General features: G+C 40.2%; 1 protein-coding gene across 1 annotated transcript; it reads right to left on the reverse strand.

The window, feature by feature from the left end:
- Window positions 1-2,198: 2,198 nt before the first annotated feature.
- Window positions 2,199-19,625, reverse strand: spock3 (SPARC (osteonectin), cwcv and kazal like domains proteoglycan 3). Its single transcript, XM_088302052.1, has 11 exons — window positions 19,460-19,625; window positions 19,236-19,358; window positions 11,308-11,347; window positions 8,552-8,660; window positions 7,915-8,023; window positions 6,745-6,853; window positions 6,433-6,537; window positions 6,002-6,223; window positions 5,468-5,530; window positions 5,175-5,312; window positions 2,199-4,260 (listed from the first exon to the last, which is right to left on the reverse strand). Exons 2-11 carry the CDS (start codon window positions 19,356-19,358, stop codon window positions 4,115-4,117), a joined length of 1,164 nt encoding a protein of 387 aa, XP_088158178.1. The 5' UTR covers window positions 19,460-19,625; the 3' UTR covers window positions 2,199-4,114.
- Between the last annotated feature and the right edge of the window lie 661 nt (window positions 19,626-20,286).

Consider the following 20,286-nt stretch of genomic DNA (forward strand, 5'->3'; position numbering starts at 1 on the left):
CAGTCCAGTTTATAGAGAAAGTCACACCAGATTGTGTGAGTGCCGGAGGTCCCCAAATGTAAGTGTTATATTCATAAACATTTGTACATGAATAATTTTGAGTTTTTAACATTGATAGTTAAACATGTCAAGTTTAAAGAAATCTGCCTTTATTTTTTTATTTGAATGAAAAATATTGTTACGTCAAGTGAAGGCTAGAAAGAGACTTGTTTTTAATTTAAAACAAGTACCCCATCACGAAAGACTATTTTTTTTTCAAATTAAAATAATTATAGAAAATCAAAAACATTGCTTTAATTGATTTTTTATGAAAGACAAACTATTCTTAAATGTCACTGTAAAAAATTTACTTCCGCTTAAGTGGCAAAACCACACCCATTTTTATGTTAAGCAGGGTTGTCGGTATCTGCTGAATGTAACTATTAGAGCACAGTGTCAAACTCAAGGCCCGGGGGCCAGATGTGGCCCGCAACCTCATTTTATGTGGCCCGCGAAGGGAAAATCACGTGCTTCAACTTGCTGCTTCTAGCACATTTTCCTCACTTTTAACAAGATATTGCAATTTATTACTGGCTTTTGATTTCAAAACTAGCTTTGTATCAATGTGTTGTGTGTGAGTGATAATGTAAGGTGATTTATATGAGTTCGCAGTCATAACGGCCCTCTGAGGGAAAGCAGAACCACGATGTGGCCCGTTCACAAAAATGACTTTGACACCTCTGTATTAGAGTAACGTGTAATCTCAATTAGTTACTTATAAAATCAAGTAAGAAGTAAGTTGGTAACATCGCCTATGTTTGGGTTCCCTTTATGAAAACCCGACTTGTGTAATGTAAGACACCCTACCCAATATCTCAAACAGAGGTAAAAGATGGAAAATTGTTGTCCCAAATGTAAGACATCCAGTACTTGCCAGAAATTTCTGCAGCTCATTAAGTGTCATCTCCCTGACCAGTTTTATTCTCGTCTTACACCTGCCATAAGAGTCTTCAAGTTCTCGGTAATGTCACGTTTTCCACACTTGATTACCGCTACTTTTTCACTATGTCCCAAGGCATATTTATTTCCCTTCAAATTCTGTTGAACACACCTCTTGACTGATACCTTTAAACAATGGGATCTCTCTGATGTGGTGGAAGCGCCTGCGGACCATGGCTTATGCTGTAAAATACAACTCCAATTATGTCAGGAAAAGCCTACTGGAACTTTATTTGGGGTTAATCAGAGGCAGTTTAAATGGTGGCAGGTGTGATGTAACATTTAGCATAAGCTGGAATGTGATTCTGAACACGATCAGCCCCTTGCCCTGTTCTAAAAGTGTTTACTTACTTGTGCATCCATGCACGAGGGTTTCACTATTTTTGCAATTGAGTTGTACAGGTGAAAATTTGCAATGGTCCCTTTTGTGTTTAGACTTCATGTATTCACTGTAGCTACATAATAGCTCGCATATGTGGTTTCCGTAATGGAGACTGCAACATCACTGTGACGAGACTCTTTCCATTAAGCTTACCACTACCAATACAATAAATAATAACAATAAAAAAGCTAGTGCTTAAAAATTTACACGCCATCACAAAGGCTTTGCCTTTCTCTCGCATTCCTCGTCTTTGGTCCCCACAAGTGATGAATACAAGAATGTGTGCACCTAAATATTTATGATCGTTTCTGTATCTTGTCTGGAAACAAACTTTTCAGGTCAATGTCTTATCATTGCAATGTTATATGTTTGCTATCCTCTGTGATGGATTCACGAAATCGTATATCGGCTCTGTGTGTGTGTATATGCACTGTATGGCGCTTGTGTGACAATAAGTCATGAAATATTAAACTGCTATCCTCCTACATAATGCAGTGATGGCGCTAAACACGCACACACACATCATTGCGGACAAACAAGCGCTTTGTCACCCCCACCTCCAAAATGGCTTTAAGTTATGCATAAGCGTGCTCGTCAGCCCCCTTACTGTATTCACTTTGCTGCCAGGACAAGAACAACTCTATATTTCATCGACTTTTGCAACTCTTACTTTTTCACTTCTCACTTATAAGGACAAGTTCCGTATTTCCTCTCAGCCACAGACACGTCTACAGTACATAGGTTCCTTTCCCCCACATTGAAAATGAAAACGTCAGAGGGGAAGTGAAACTATGAGGGGATCGGAATGTGTTTGCAAAGGACACACAAGCAAACAATGGTCAATATAGCTTTTTATTTCAGCAAATCATAGGTGCACTGTAAAAAAGAAAAAAAAAAAAAAAAAGAATTAAGAAAAAAAAAAAAAAGAAATCCGTATGGCCAGAAGCGTTAGACTTAGAACCAAGACGACAGAGTCGAGAATAGCTACAGCGTCTACTCTACGCTAGTCTAGTTTGCAAGTAGAATTATTTATCAGAATTTCTTGATGTAAAGTGGAATTCCATGTTAAGTGCGTCAAACCAAGAACTATTTGGGTCACATTTTACTTGAGATGGCACACTTTAGAAATACAGAGAGCTAGTTGAAAATAAACAGTTTAATGACCAAAACGACCACAATGTGTCCCATTTATGATACTGTACTATAAATGCTGTTAAAATTTAATAAATAAAAATCAGGTTTATGAGGGGGGAAAAAAACATACTTGAACATACTTTTGGCCCACGTCGAGATCTTGAGCGCACAACATTTCATAAATCTCTTTGGTGGCGGGGCACATACGCGGCTATGAAAATTAAAATAAAACGGACCCCAGATTTGAATCTAGGCTGATGTACCGATTGTTATAGCTAGTTAGCGCATATGCAAATATGAAGCTGTCTGAGCCGACATTTTTTTTTCATCGTCCCTACTCCGTGTACTAATATATTGTATAAAACATGGAAATCCAGCTGAATTTAAAGTCTTAAGCTCCTAAATAGCTTGTGTGCTTCTCTACGTCTTAGCAATCCTACGAAAGAAAGGAGAAGAGCAGCTGTAGTACAAGAAAAGCCAGACAGTAAAGTCCCTCTCACATAGTTTCCCGATCAGATCAGCTTAAGCCAGGTTCAGTCCATCACCTGCCCCCGCTAGAAAAAGGCACACCTTCACCTTTCCATCACCCCGCATGGCTCTGTGGTTCTTTTACTGTGCAACACATTTCTTCATTTCAAATCCAATGCGACTCCCAAAAAAAAAAAAAAGAAAAACGCATAACATCGACTGTACAGCATGTTATTTTTTTTTTTTCCTAAGCTCAGTAAACATCTTTTATGTGATTTGTTGCTAGCCGTGCTTCAATCTGTACACGCTATTTTGAAGTTGGCTGCCGCAACGTCACGCAGCGTTTGAACATGCTACAACAAATCCTCTGTAATCATCCAACAATGGATTAGAAAAATACATCATCATTTTCACCCTCGACGCCTCTGGCTTTTCCCCCTCCCTCTGAGCACTAATCGGTAGCTGAGCCTTTTGAGATGATTTGAATTTTTTTTTTTTTTTTTTAAATATAGGTTTCCAACGCTTAATGCTATGTATTTGTCTCAGCACTCCCAAAAAAGAAGCGTGTCCGACCCTTATCTTGTTTTTCCTCACACAGTCACAGTTACGAATGGAGATGAAAAGAAACCTAAAGAGTGCAATACTCTCTTATCTACGTCATCGACATCCCACCTATACACAGGAACATGAGATGAAAAGCAGGAGAGCGAGGGATGAAGAAGAGGGGGGGTGGGGGGGGATCTCTTAAATAGCGCGCCTCAGGCATCAACACACTTAAGAGTGGTGTACAAGGACAGAACACACTAGAGGACATGACTGTCCAATGAAAAAGGAGCTTTTTGCACATGTGGCCACAGCCAAAGCACTGGATTGGCTGTCATTGTTGGCAAGGGCACTCGAGGCAACAAATGCCATTAGCCAACAGTATTTTAGCCAACAGTCAGGAAGTGAAATTAAAAGAAAAATTGAACTTTTTCTTTTTTTTTTTACATATAGGAATAAACAAAGAATACACAGATTAGTCCTTAGGCTGTTAGTAAGATGACATATCTGCCTGGGGAGTCGCCTAGAAACGTGCAGTTTGACCAAACAAACAGTTTCTCTTTTTTTCTTTTCTTCCCAAAAAAAAAAAAAAAAAAGATTACAATAAAATTACGACAGATATTCATCGTCATCGTCATCGTCGTCGTCCTCATCGTCCATCCCAGCCTGCTCATTGAGGACAAAAGAATCTTCGTCGTCTTCGGTAATCATTGAGTCTCCGCTACCGAGATCTCCTGAAGACTCTAAAATCACACCTAAAAACGGAGAACCATTCAAATTGTCAAAATTGAAATTCTTGCAAGAGTTTGATTTGAAGCAAATGTTTCAAATGATTTGAAAACAATGTTCACAGCTAGCGTGACTCCCTGAAGCTTAGCAGCCCGGCCAAGAAACGAGCTGGTGCATAAGTAGCTCCATGATTTATTTAAGCTTTGTTTTCTAGTTAGCGGAGCAAACTAAAAGACATCCGACATTCGAACATTGATGACTCACAGCAGTCAAAACTGTTAACTGGGACAGACTGATATTAGCGCTTTTGAAATCTAAAATCGTCTGACTTTTTTTTTTTTTTTAAACACAATAGGACCATGCATATCCTAACCTGGGTTTGACAAAAAAATCTATTTTAAATATGTAAATTAAAAAATAATTAATTAAATAATTAAAAATCGGCCAATTTTTAAAATAAAAAAAAAAATACTGGAGGACGAAATATTGTAAAACAGTCTATTGTTCTGACTGTAATTCACATATTCATTTCTTTAAGCATTAAGGGACCAAAAAAGAAGATATAATATTCGACTGATTGATCGGTTATTGGAAATGTTTTCTTTTTAAATTATTGCCCCCCCCCCCAAAAAACTACTACTGTTAACTAGTGATGGGAAAATGAAGGTTCAAATTTGTTTCATGAACCAATTGTATTTTTTTTTTTTTTACTCTTCAAGACGGTACTGTTGGTTTAAATAAATAAAGTAATTTCAAAAGTAGTTTAAAAAGGTTGATAATTTCCTAAAAAGTAACTTGCATTTTTAATTTGCTTAGATGTACCCGTCCGTCCCCCAAAAAGTCACGAAAGTAAATCCCTTTTCACAATTACCAAACAAAATATTCTTGCTGGTGTTTGAACGTGCTCCCTTTCTGAGTTCCCTCACATGACTTTACCTACCGCAGTCAGCTGGGCCATGGGTGCGTGAGCCGGCCAGCTCGTTGCCATAGCGATCCACACACCAGCACTGGCCGCTGCTGCTGTGGCACTGGTGCGAGCGGTAGTAACCGTCCTCGTCGCATGAGGGCAGATACTGGCCTGCGACACGTGAGCCAAAACACGCAGGCAGACACACAAAAAGTGGAAGAAACAGCGTTAGTGTTAGCATGTGTGCGTACTGTGTAGGGGTGTGTGTGCGTGTGTGTGCGGGTGTGCGTGGGGGTGTGTGTGTGTGTGCGTGCGTTTGGGTTTACCAAGCAGCTTTTTTCCCACTTGCTTCTTGCCGATGGATGACAGCTCAGCTTTGCAAGGGGAGTCTGGAAAGGCGACAGGAGGGACTGTGGTGACAAACTGCACATGTCTGCCTTACTGAAAAGGTTCTGTTGGAGTGAACTTTGCCTTTTTGTGTGTGACTGTATGCGTTCCTACTTTTTTCTGCAGAAGTAATTTCACATCCAAGGCAACGCTCTGCTTGTTTTTTTTTTCCAGATAATTGTGCTTAAATTAAATGTGTCAAAGGGAGTTGGTGTCTGTGGGACACACAACACTACAAAATCACGATAGTGTTTTATTACACTAAAAAGACTAATTATTTAGAATCGACAATACACTTTTTTCGTGACATTTTTGTTTGCTGGACTGCCGTGTGATTTTTGCAATGTAAAAATGTGCCTTGGCTCAATATAGCTTGGGAAATATTGGCTTGTCAGCATCTAAGAGACGCCTTCTCGTTAATTTATCATCATCATAGTACGAACGGCAACATTCTTCCAAATAATATTTCTTACCTGTGTACCTCTGGAAACAAGCGCACCACTCGGAGCTGGAAATCACTTTGTCGATGTGCGTATCGCACGACTTGAATAATGCGTCGGAGCAAGGCTCGTTCCTGTCCAGGTAGAGGCTTTTGATTTCTGATTGGTCCAGCTGAAGGTCAAAGTTTGTGTCCAGGCGGGAGAACATCCATCCAAGAGGATCTTTGCATACAGGTGAGGCCCCGACTTCAAATTCTGGTACGAACGGACAATAAATTATTTTATTTATTTTATATATATATATATATATATATATATATATATATATATATATATATATATATATATATATATATATATATATTTATATATATATATATATATGTATATATGTATATATATATATATATATATATATAAATATATAAATATATCGGTATAATGTTCTTAATGTCGCCACTCACTATTCTTCTGTATCTTGTCTCTCTTGTGGTTACTGTTGTCATGCAGCACTCTAAACCAGTCTCTCAGTCGACCCACCGCCTCCTTAAGTTCAGACTCGCTGCACACTGAGAGAGAACAACAGTAATGATTAATGATGCTGCTTTATTGCCTCACTCCTTCCTTTGGGTGGCTAAGAGGCGACAGAATCACTTCAGCTGATCAATGAGCTTGAAAAAGGGACCAGGATATCATCTGCCTGTTCATCCTGATCATGCACCACAGTATCCATTTTAGTGTGAGTGTGTGTGTGTGTGTGTGGGTCTCTCTCTCACCTTTCCTCTCTTGAGAGCTTTCTTCAGGCTGAGCAGGGCAAGGACACATGCCAGGGCACTTGACAGCAATCTTCTTGCCAGTGATGCATGCCTGGTAGTCTAACTTGCACTAACACAATGAAACCAGTGGAAGGAAAAATGTGAGTCATCTCACATGGGAACTAATGTGACTACCATGTTTCTACTCAACAACATTTATGGGTAGTTTATGTGTACAAGGGATGGGAATCACAGAGAACTCCTGATACAATATGATTGCAATATTTTGCGTGCTCATGGGACAGCAATTCTGTAATGGGAAGGAAAAAAAACATCTACATGACAATATCCATGTAATTGAAGAAGGTACTCTCCTGTCTTGAAGTCTTTGACACCATTCTGTATGCTATAATTAACCATGCACTCTATATAACTGGAATTCATAAAGCGATTCCGGCAAATGACAAACTGTGATGTCATTTTCAGTCGATGGCAAGTGGCAAAATGGCCGCCCCTGAGATGGACAAAACTGGGTGGATTTTGCTGCTGAACTCATATACCAGCAACACGATATTAATCAGAATGTCATGTTTTGACTAGTGGGCCTGCATAGAACATTTTTGTCTCATTTTATAATCACCGCAAAACAAATTAAAAGGCATCTACACCAAGCAGTCAATTGAATAAATTCAGTGCATTTCTATTTTTCGTTGAAAGCCCAATTCATGAATGAGGCATTTATTAACTAATTTTATACACGTACTGTGTTGTTTCTTCAACGCTTGATTGTTCAAGCAACAAAACAATGATCAACTTCACTTTTGCGGGTGTTGTGATTCATCAGGACAAATTAAAGTGAGTGGCAAGTCGCGCGTGCCGCGCAGATGTTAGAAACTCAAAATAATTCAACACTTCCACTAATTAGGAGAATATCAGTCCGTAAGAGGTAAGCGCATGCACAGTAGTTGCACATCAGACTGTAAAAGTATTGATGTCTGATGCTCGAGTACTGTGAAAGATGAAAAAAAAAATTGTTCTGCTGGATTAAGCATTGAAACCTAGAGTTTTAGTCATAAAAGGATTTGAAATATAATAACGAATCAATTTGTTAATAATGAGTCCCCAGAGCCATCCCAAATTACGTCATGAATATTTGGCCCCACCCATGTTGTTGAATGCACTCAATAATACCTTGGTGGAGTAGGTGTGGCCATCGGTTCCACAAACCGGAGAAGGGTGGACCACGGGGCAGGGTGTGCACTTTGAGCCGGGACTCTGGAATAAACTGGCGTCTTTAAAGCTGAAGAAAAGAAACACGAAGATGATGATGATGATGATGCGCCGGGCAAGCTCAGATTGAAGATTTATGTGTGATTATTCTCTCCTTTGACAGCGCTGCGTATTGGTAATGTCTGAGAATGAGAAATGAGGTCAGCATGGCGTTGCTGCCCTCCGTCCAGTCTGCAGCGTCCCCAGAAAACTCCCACAACAAACTCATATTGAAGGCCTATTCAGATCATTTGGCAGAGCTTTGCGTCAGTACTGCGGTAATTGGACTCAACAGTCAGCGTCACGAGGGAGCCGAGCAACCAGTAGAGCAGTGGCAAACATAGGAAAAGCCCTCTGGTCTGACGCTTAAATAAGTGAGGAGACAACACAGCAGGCTGCGATGAAGCCAAGGGAAGTAATAAAAACTTGATTTGCTGCTGATGCGGGGACATTCATCTTTCATTTGCAGCTTTGTCATATGGAAACATCTGACTGCAATTTAGCAGGACATTTTTAACATGTGAGTGTGTGTGTGTGTGTGTGTGTGTGTGTTGATTACCTAACCCTCCTCTGGCTGACACAAGTGGCTGTTTTATAGTCCTCAGCCACACACACTTTGTGGCGGCCACATTTGATCTTCAGACATGGGTCTTTGGTGGGATCAAGGCCTGCGCACACACACAAAAGAACACTTTAAAGGCCTGCTTGTGCCTCTTTCTGAGAAAGGACTTCGAGAAACAATAAACACAGAGGGAAGGGGTGGGGGGGGACAAATAGAATAATCTCCGAGGATTAAATGTTCGTTTTGTTCATTCGGAGATGTCAGCAATTCTTTAGTCAAAGCATGTACTTTCATTTTCATCCTTTCAAGCTACATGGATATGTGTAAGACATCTGTTTGCGCACGTTAATTCCAGCCACTAATGTCTCTCTCACGCTGAACCTAAAGCCGTAATACCGTAAGTATCCTTGCCGCTAAAAACAGACGGAACTCGTTATAGACGCTACGTCTGACCTCACATCTGCCTTAGCAGCACGCCGATTCTTTCTACTGATCTGCTCGCAGACGGGGTCTACCGGCAGCTTTGAGCTGATTTTAGATGCGAGCGTTAGCATGGAGGTGTGATCTTTATTGGTAAGCCACCGCTGATCGCAGGTCTGCTTTTCGCCACGTACAGCGACATGTACAGAGAGGATCTGACGCCCCGCTCTGATCCGAGAACAGTTTGTGAGCGACCTCTCGGCGAAAGAACCTTAGGGTAATCCCTGAGCAGCTTTGCTAGATTACGCAGCCTCCATCCTCCAACGCACTCTCTAATACTATTGTTTCCCTGTCATGTCCAGCGTGGATATGCTGTGTTAGAGGTTACACTCGTGACTTTTATACGCTCGTGTCTCAGCGGGCTGTGATGCGAGTATGCGTTTATCTCCCTTTCCAGTACAATGGCGAATCAAGGTGACTGGAGGGATAAAAATGATGTTTCCGTTGTCGTTTACTTTTATTAGATGATCAGACGCCGGAGGGGGGGAAAAAAAGGAGGAATAGTTGGTCGTCTGTCGGATGACAAACGGCGACTGTGCCCAACAGTAAATTTCAATTTGCGAGCAAACGGAGTGCATGTGACTGAGCAGAAGCTCCACTTGATTCCCATTAAGTCTTTCTATCCAGGCATGTTGGCTCGCTTCATTTGATAAGCACGCCAGCACAACTGAAGATGAGAAATTAGTGGCTTTCGCGACTTTTCAACTTCCTTTAATCTTGCCGGCAGACATAAAATGACACAATAGTTTTTAATAAAACATAATAAAAGAGAACGTTTAAAAAAAAAATGTTATTAAGGGTAATTGCTGAATTCTGGGAATGTGCCTCTAGGGGGCGGGGCTTAGTGAGTGACATCAGGAACTTGGCTGCTAAAATCTATATGTGCCCATCTGAAATGTTCCCATTTTGTATTTGGGTTTGACTTTTTGCCCTGTTCAATAAATGACTGAAAGTGCATCTGCAACTGCGGCTCTCCTTTTATTCACCCTTTACTGGAGCGGCAAAAAAAAAAAAAAAAGAAATCAAACTCAAAGTTTCTGTAGAGTCATCGGAGTATAATATTCAGGGTTAAGGACCATTCGGTAAGCTTACATGTTTGTGTCAGTTTTTACTTTTTACTATAGCTGTAATGTACTAATGGAATGATGTGGCGATGATTCATCCGCTCAATCAATCAACCCACTTGCCATCAGCTCAGTATGCTTTGAACCCAGGCTAACGAGGTACTAGAAATAGTATCATGTCGAAGCACCTTTTCTTTTCTTTACCAGTGGAAAACTCTCAATTTACATTGAATATGAACAGAAATACAGATTGACTACACACAAAGTAAAATCCGCACACTACGACAGTGAAGGACAAATTTACCCCGTTTTACTGGCTTCATTTTTACCCTTCAGTTTAATAGTCTTGAATTGATATCAGCTGCCCAAATTTTTAAATGCTTTGTACAATTTGTTCTATACATCGACACCACGAACAATTAGGGATTTAATTGATTCAGTGAATCTTCTTTTTTTGGGGGGGTGTCACATTTTTTTCCTCTCTTTCTCTCTAAATCTTGTTTAAAAAAAAATACTTGTTTATATGTTACAAGACAAGTCATTTAGCATCACACTGGTCCACTTCAATGGTGCAGCTTTTGTAATGAACTACATAAGATTATTATATCTAAATGCATTTCACTCTGCCCCTGGGTTTATTCCTTTTTTTTTTCTCCAACCAATGCCTTTCAGTGGTTTGGCTTCACAATAAGAGCGTCCGGAAATTCACCAAACAGTACAGCCACATGAATGTAGAAATGTCTCCCTATTCCTAGGCACCTTAGTCAGAGAGGGATGTCAGTGTTAGGTTGACGTGAATGCCTGACTAAAGTCTCATGTTGTAGAAAGGCTCATTTTCCTTGTCATGAAATATTTATTCAAACTAGGAAACCAAACTAGTATGTAACCGGAGTGCTATATATTTGATGCAAGAATTTTCTCACATTTTTAGGAACAAAAGTTCATTTTGTCTAGACGCAGTTGTTATTACCTATTTATATCCCCAAATAGAATATTGTTGTTAATTTATTTCTGTTAAATTTTCAAACATGTAAAATGTCCGACTGTGTTTTAAGGGGCAGGTCTTCCAAGTTTTGATTCGAGTCATTGCTTTTTTTTTTTTTTTTTTTTTTCAAGGAGAATACTCAACACAGAATACACTGGCGAAATTTTAATATGCATGTGCACAGAACTGTGCAAAATAATTTTGCTCATTTCATTGTCACAGACCTTGATCAAAGGGCTTGGATGGCGTCCATGTTCCCGGCTCCTGAAACGCGTTTAAAAAGACACTTCAAAATACATGCATATGTACATGACAAATTCAATGGCAATGAAAGGATCTATACAAACCTCCACTTCCTTTAGGGAAGGCATTATAGAGAGAGAAAAGGAAATCATTTGGTTTGAGGTTTCTTTATCAGAGAAATGGATGAAAGCGTCGGTGAGCATCAATCACCAACGCTCAGGGCATGCATGTGTTTAGCAAAGATAATGCTTCTGACTCCAGCATAGCAAGGGCAATCTCATCAAACAGAAGAGCTGAAAAAAAAAATGGCTAACTAAAGCACTTAGAACACTTTACACAACACAAAGCCTTGTCGGTGACAAATCTATCAACACTTCTTAAATGTTCTGATTTTCAGGAAGACCAAGCCAAACATTAGCACTGACGAACAACACAACCTTGGTTCCACTTGGTGGCTTGAGATGAGCACATCACTAAAATGTGACTAACCGTGTAACCGAAACGTCATGTGATTAATCAGCAGGAGCCGCCTTATGAAATGTTTCACAAAAACAAATGTTTGACTCACATTCACATTGACGAGAACTGCTCATCCCCATAATAACTAGAACATTAAATCATTGATATGATTAGATAATACTGTTTGAGATTCCAGGCCATGCAAATCAAACAGAAAAGGAAGGAATTCGGCTCATAAAATAGGAATACATTAAACCAGGGGTGGGCACACTTTTTGATTGGTGGGCCACAATGGGTTGTAAAATTTGACAGAGGGGCCGTACCAGATGCAGATGGATGGAAAGTTTTGGTAACCTCACCTCATCGGAGAAATAAAAAACACATTTAATTTTAAATGCAAACGAACGAAAGCATTATACCAAAATATCTGTGTTTGACACACAAGAGTATTTAGAAAATAAAACATTAACAGGGTTTATTCATTTAATTTTATTTAAATTTGGCGGGCTGGATTGAAACGTTTAACGGGGCCGTATGTGGCTCCCGGGCCGTAGTTTGCCCACGCCTGCATTAAACAGTACGACCGAACAGAAGCAAGTTTAACTGCATTTTTTTTTCTCCGCTCCAATTTACTAATGCATGTGGACACTGAAAAGAGCAAATTTAATTTAAGTGTAATTACTTAATAAAGTGGTAAAATTTAAAGAGTTTCTCTCTGAAGTCCTTGTTGGTTTTTTTTTGGTGTACAACTGAATTTTTTCATTTAAAAAAAGCATGTGAAGAGACTCAAATTTTCCCCTCAAACTTTTGTCCTAGTTCCAGTACATCTCAAACAGCTGAAAATGGTCTGGTCCAACCTTATCCGCCAGCCCATGTGACTTGGCCGCTCATTTCCTGTGCATGCACGACTTTGAGTGTTCTCTTGTTTGATGAGCGTCGCACCGCATAGTCATTGGGAGCATTTGGAAAGTTTCTGTGTGTTTATTAATTGATTGCAACAGTTCAATGAATCACAAGGGAGCCAAAGAAAATTGGGCCAGCCTACTGATGATGAAGATTAAAAATATCAAATTAAAAAAAAGAACTCGCTCCAAGATACTAAAATGGTGGATTCCCCTTCCAAACAGCGTCTATTCTTCCCTCTTCCCTATTTAAAATCCTTCATACATCATCAAGTCTTTATTTATATTTAATACTCATTTATTAATTTTGTTAGTAACATGTTTTTTATTTCTGAGTATTTTCTGGACGATACACTGTAGCTATTCTAATTAGAAAGGAAGATATTCCTTCAGTTATTGTACGATTAATTTGTAGTCAGAGTTTTTGGAATGGATTAATATTGACTTTTGAGATACTGAAGTATCTACAACTTTGGACTTTTGGGATTTTTGTTTTAACTCTCAGTAGTGGCAACGTAGTGTTTGTATTTGCATTGTATAGCAGATAATTTCGTTTTGGGTTAATTTTTGACACTCGGAAGAAGGCGAAAGACTCGGCAAAACATGTCAGGTAAAAAAATTCACCTAAAATGAAATTGTTTTCTATAAATGAATCAGTCAAATATAAATATTAAAAAGAAGACAAAATGAACTTAATACAAATACCAACGTAGTGTTTGACCTGCGTTTGTCACCTATTAGATAATAAAACTTTTCGAATAGTAGTGCTGTTTTGTTCCACAGTCTGAATATTTTTTTGGGGTTCATATAGCATTTCTATGTAATGTTAAAGGGGTGCGCAACATTCTTAACAAACTTGAGTTCGTAGCTTTATACAGTAAAAATGCTTCGACAACTTGGCCACTGGCTAAAAAGTGCACTTTTGGTTTCGGTCTGAACCTTTTTCTGTCACAAAACAATCACGGCCAAAACAGGATGTTGTGACGACACAATCAAAAAACCATTAATGCAAGCGCTCTACACGTCAACCATCGTGAAACGCTGATCCCTGTCGCACTGGATTGCTAGTTAGCTAGCTAGCTAGCTAGCATAGCCGCCCACGTTGCAGCTTGGTCGGCCACACATGCGCCGATGGAACGCCTTACTGAGCGTAGGTGGCCTTCTCGCCGTTTGCCTGGGGCGTGAAAGTTGCCTGGCCGCCAAGGACTGCCTCTCAGGCAGCCGCAGAAGTGTGCACATCGCTCTGAAGGAACCAGAGAGCTTAGTAGGTATGTTTAGCCATCGCTGAATGGCTCTCCAAACGAATGGTCACCCAATGAGCTACGGTGAGTTCAACTGTTTGTATTCAGACTTACAACCGTAGTACCCAGAGGAAACCCACGCAGGCACGGGGAGAACATGCAAACTCCACCAACTAACCAGTCACCCACCGTGCCACCTTGATCAATTATAAATCTTCAAACAACACACAATGAGCAGTCCAGGGTGGTGTAAACTTATCTTGTACGATAAATATTAACAAGGAGACAACAGCACACCTGCGTTTAAATGTGAAGCTCTCTCCAGAATGCTAACCAACGGCGAGCTTTGTGCCTGGCAGCCATAGCAACAAGTGACGGTGACGCGGTGGGCGTCAAATCCCTTTAATGATTTTTTGAAGTCGAAAGCAACATTTGCTCCACACTTCAGTGACTGGAATTCCTCTTACATTGAACGTGAACTTTCCCACTATGGACTAGGAAAGAATCATTTTATTCAAATGACTTAGCTATTCAAAAGACAAATATATTGAATATTAGCATAAAAATACAAATGCGAGTCCTCTGCGAATAAATGAATGCATACTATGTATGTGTTTGAGTTATTCTTCCAATGGGTGACATTTTAATGTCAACTCTTCCTTTTTTCCTCATGCTCCACTTCTGTGATATTAAGACAGGACAAGTCTTACCCCCCGCCAACCCCGCCTCCCACTCAGCTCTTATTACTGCCTCTTTGTGCTTTAATGCTGATGCATTTTCGCTGCACTTCTCATCTTTTCCGTCTACAAGGTCATCATATTACATTACGAAGAAATGAACTCATTTGAGGAACGACTGTATTTGTTTCTTCTTCTGCGTGGCGTGTGAGCTTGCTTTCTCCTACTCAAGACGTGAATGAGGAAAACATTGCTTAATGGAGGCCGGGACCTAAATAAATCAAGACAACAAAACAAAAGTGATTGTTGTGTGGCACAATGTTTCAACATTGCGTCTGCACTCACCTGTCTACTTTTACCAAAACAAAAGAAACCCAAAGTCAACTATGGATGATCTAATTGCTTCCTGTGTGTCTAAATATAGAACGTATTCACTTTATCGCTCCATTTCCTTTCCTCCTCCGACTCTTTGTGTCTACCTATCTCTCTCTCAACAATCTTCTCTCATCATTCACGCAAACGCAAAAAAAAAATAAATACTGACGCTCAAGGCCTATTAGCTCGCCTCATCTTTTTCGTCTGTTGTCAAAGTGAGCGTTCTAGAAAAATGTTGCGCGTAATGGCCGCTTCTATCACCTTTGCTTCTATCTTCTGTATAATCAGAATAAATACCCCCCCCCTCCCCACCTCTACCCATTGCTAATTGTGCCCTAATGACTTCCTCCTCACTATTCTCCATTTTAATGTTCAACAAAAGAAATGCTCACGTCTTCACTGTACTCAGCCCGTCTGGTTTCAAGCACGCATTCACTCACACGCACAGATCAACAATGAGGTGCTCTGAAGTGGAAAAGGCCTTGAGGTCTCTACCTTCTTTGCGTCAATTCACCCTGCATGAGCCAAACAGCACTGGATAGACGCACACAGGACCGCTACCATGAAAATGGTCATTAAAAGACGAATAAATGCCCCCCCTCAAAATAAAAGTGGAAATAAAGTGCATGTCTGGATTATAGAGGGGATAAAATTTTTGACTTCAAACAAGCATTTTTTTGGGGTTGTTTATTGTTGTTAAAAACAGATTGTATACGCCTATGCACATTCTGTTTTTATTGCTCTTTAACTTTCTCAGTTTGCTGAAAAGTAACAAATTAGGCCGTGCAATGGTCAAATATTTACACCCCCTTAAACCAGGGGTTGGCAAACTTTTGCGCTCAGGAGCCATATTTAATTTCTTTTCAAATAGACACACTGCATGGACCAGCCCGGTCACAGATGAGGTTTAAAAAAAAAAAAAAAAAAAAAAAAAGGTTAATAGAGTGGATGTGAAATAGATTATTTTATTTTTTTTATTTTTTATTTTTTTACAATTAATTTAAATCAGCCAATAATGTAAAATGCATCCCGAAATTATCGATTTGTTTGTTATTAACAACAGACCTTAAGTATCAGTCTTGTTCAATATGATATTATATACTTTGCCATTTTGAGTCACTATAGCCAAGATCATGTTTGTTTGTCTCGGCATAAATGAAGTCAAGAGATGACATAAGGCTGATGTTATGTTGTTGAAAATCACTCGGTTCTGGGCTGTGCCTTGCAGGTGTCTACAGACTGGTACCGGTCATTTATGATATGATATATGATTATGAGACATCATACATGAGTCGAGTCAGGGAATGAAATGAGTCGAGGAGAGCAAATTAGTTAGAAAGAAGCAAACAATGACCTCAAGGCACACTAACGCCACGCACTTCACCACTGAATAATTGGAATTCTCATCATCTCAAAATCCAAAATGTTCAAATCTGCCATGATGAAAAATTAATCAAATCATATGATCCTTTTTGTCGCACTTTGGTTGTGTTTTGCTTTGTGCACTTAAATTTAGAACCAAAAATGAAGCCAGCATACTTCAAATATGTGCCCTAAAACTATAAGCAAAGCGGCAATAATGTGTTCCAATGAAAAGACAAGCCGTGTCACGCTCTCAGTCACACCTCATTTTGGGGGATTTCCTCAACCTTTCCCTAAAGCTAATCACTGAACTCGACGCTACAAAGTCGAACAATTGAGATGCGGCTCAGAGCACCCCAGGTGCTCTCCCAACACGACTTCCATTAAATCAGTGGCCAAGATCCCATCTTGTGCACTTAGCAGGAGGCCCACTTACGGCGCTGAAGATAAAAGTCAAACCGTACATGCTTAAAATATAACATTTAAATCAGATTAAAGTCAGGACTATGATAGAATACGTGTAAGGCAGTAAGACAAATAGGCCTGATTAGGATTTGCTTGCAAATCTATTTTCAATTAACTGCAAGTGTTTTTTTTTTGGCTCATCCTGTTTGGAGTCCAAAACGCAAAATCAAACTGATGATTTGGTAAACAATGTTGCTTATTTGTGAATTTGTTGCGAGGGAAGAATGTGTTAACCTCCGTTTTAGTTTCTCTCCCCCGACATGAAATATGTCTGCTGTGAAGATTCAGAAAAAAGTCAACTTCACGCGTGCAGCCTGAAACGGATAGACCCTCATTAAAAGTGATGGGAGTGAAAGCTATGTTATCAACCACGGTTGCATGCATATACAATATTTTGAGCGAGCAGGAGCATGTCCAAATGATCGGCCATTGTTGATGTCAAGAGACGAGAGACATACACTCCACGTAAAATAAAAAAAGAATCCACAGCATTCCACACTCACTGACCCACAACATTAAATGCATCTAAAATTTGATCCATTGCAGCATTTGCAAAAATAACCAGAATCATCTTTGGGTTAAAAAAAATAAATAAATAAACTTCCCATATGGTCGTTATCACTCTTTTGGTATTTTGCTAGCCTTTACACTGGGAAAATTGGTGTAACGGGGCGTTTGCGCCTTTGTGCACCATTGTGGGGTGGAACGTAATGTTTTCCCGACCAATCCTCGCTACATCCCTCATTTGCATTAAAATCAGGACAGGACGGAGTGCAAATTCGAGTATGCCGTGCATGAGTTTTGCAGAAGCAGGGATTCGACTCGCTGGAGTCCGTGCATGACATTGGCATAAATGGCAATATTTCTCCGGTTGGCTGATGTGTGCCATTGTTAATAATCCGAGGTTTCTCAGAATAGTTTTGTTTTCAAATTGTTTTTAGAAGAATGTTTGGTGTTTAATGGATGTTATTTTTTTCCTGATGTCCACTGGGTGTCATTTATGCAAATCTCGGCTACTGGTGGATTGGACCGGTCCTGAGGGTTCCAACTGTAAACTAAATAAACAAGTTGTTAAACTAAAATACTTCTGATTGGATCGATGATGGGTCAGCATTTTCAACTGCTGGATTGGTGAAAAATCTTTGATTGTTTAAAGCCTGCTACCAACCTAAGCGCAATAATTTTAAACTAAATTTGTATTTTGTATCGAGTGGAGTGCTTCAATGGACCAACTGTTAAAGCCAATTGTCCGTTAAATTAAACGACTTTTTCGTGACCAAAACCCACCCAATACAGGATACTTTTTTGGAGACACGCAAAAATACCAGTAAATACGCAATTATTGAAAATAAAATATTCAAAAGATTGAAACGTTTTCAAGTTTATCCAAGCTTGCGTCGCTGGCACTTGGGTTCGGAAATATTTCTACCAGTCCAAGTCCATTGCGCCCGATTGCCAGTAAATAGCAGCGTCCGAAACGGGAATTGGCGGACTCTGACAACTTCCGTAGAAAGGAAACCCGTTAAATCAAGGTTCCACTGTCGATGGATATCTGCCATGGCTGAAAAATCTTGAGAACTTATACTTCTTCAAACAAACTACATATTGTGGAATGAATTGCTATCGTAACAGCAGAGTTTTTAATGTTGCTCTTTTGTAAGATCCCATCATGTTATGGTTTCCCGGCAGGCACATACACAGACGCTGGTGTTTAATGTAGCGATGAAGAGGGTTATTTTTTTCCATCGCTTCATATATGCATGTACATGCCAAAAATGGGCCTTAGGTGATGAAGCCAGCACAGAATCTCTTTGCGGGCCACTTTGCCGCCAAAAGATCATGATGATGAGAGGCGAGATGCCATTCGGCCCGACAATGAGCAGCAGCATTAAGTGGCCTTCGGCATGTCGGCGTAATGGTGGCTGACAGCACCTTACTTTAAGCCTGTTATTTGAACCAAGAGCACCATGAACCAAACACACTCACTACATGAGAGAGGGTGAAGAGTGAAACCACAAGAGGCCAGATAATACTCTCTTAAATAGACTTTGGGAGGGTATACGGCACACTTTAGTAAAGCATGTGGAAATAAATTAGCATTTTTTGGACATAAACAACATATGCATGCAAAGCTCAGACAACAGTCAAGCCTCACAACCTGGAGGCAATTAAGGCCTGTATGCATGTGTGTGTTGTATAAAAGCCTTTAGTAAGAAAGGACACACATGCGAGGGTCATTAGCATTATATGTACTCAGTATATGCACCGGAGAGCGTGTGAATGACACACGCACACGCACACACAACAGCGACGGGCCCGTTAAGCGCAAAGAGCAGCGCGTGATCACTAACCACAGATAGACACACGCACACTCACGCACACACACACACACAAGGGGGGGGGGAGCTGGTGGCAAAACGTGACTTACATCTCTGAATTTATCCCATCTTCCAGTGAGCCACTTATCATCCAAAAAATTGCCGCTGTCGGAACGAGCCGAGACGCGTCCGAGGGCGACGGCGCACACGCACAGCAAGGAGACGCTCAGCATCTGCGGACGCAAACAAACAAACGCAACGACGTCAGGTCGGGCAATTCGTCGACGCAGTGGAGTCGTGTTGTGTTCGTTTGTTCCGTTCCCTCCATGCCTACCTTGTCGCATCCGCTCGTCTAAACGAGATGTGCTCTCTGCTGCTCGCTGTCACCACTAATATCAGATCCCTCTCTCTCTCTCTCTCTCTCTCTCTCTACACTTGCAGTCTGTACGCAGCGTGTCGTGCACGCGCAGGACACAATGCGCGCTCTGACAATCTCCTTCCTGCAGTAGGCTGTCTGCTGTGGAATCAAGTTAGTGTGATCTATTTTGCAACAGGGAAAGTGTGTGTACATATATATATATATATATATATATATATATATATATATATCATATATATTTATTTATTTTTTAAATTTATTCAGCAGAGTTGGGCATTCCAACAGTACCGACGGATGGTCCATCTGTCCTTCACTGTTGGATGTCTGTTGTGCTGATGACTGACGAATGACAAGAAACTTGAAAAAAATCTCTACTCGACTCATTTTTGTGTTTCCCACATCAGCTCAATATTTTGTGCTGAAAAGCAAGCAGCAATGAACTAATTTTTGGGAACTAGACGCTAATAAAAAATGGAAGAGAATGAGTCTCCTGTACTACTTAGCATGCTCACATTACAGGGGGTCATCGGTTTAAAATCGTAACTACGTACCAACACAGTCTTACACTACAGCACAGACTAGTTCATTGAATGCATTTAGTAAACTTGAAATGTTGATTAAAATACTAGTGCTGCTGCGCAGAGAACTGAAGAGACGGAGGAGAGCTCTAAACATTGCAGCAAAGGTGAGCTTGTGGAGCCCATAGATAAGATACAGCAACTGGCTAACACGCTACCATTAGCATGCTCATTTAATCATGTTATTTCTAGCCTTGCATTTTC

This window comes from Idiotropiscis lumnitzeri, chromosome 8, assembly GCF_059441095.1.
Source record: "Idiotropiscis lumnitzeri isolate Australia: NSW breed Sydney's pygmy pipehorse chromosome 8, RoL_Ilum_1.0, whole genome shotgun sequence".
In the NCBI taxonomy this organism is placed as follows: Eukaryota; Metazoa; Chordata; class Actinopteri; order Syngnathiformes; family Syngnathidae; genus Idiotropiscis; species Idiotropiscis lumnitzeri.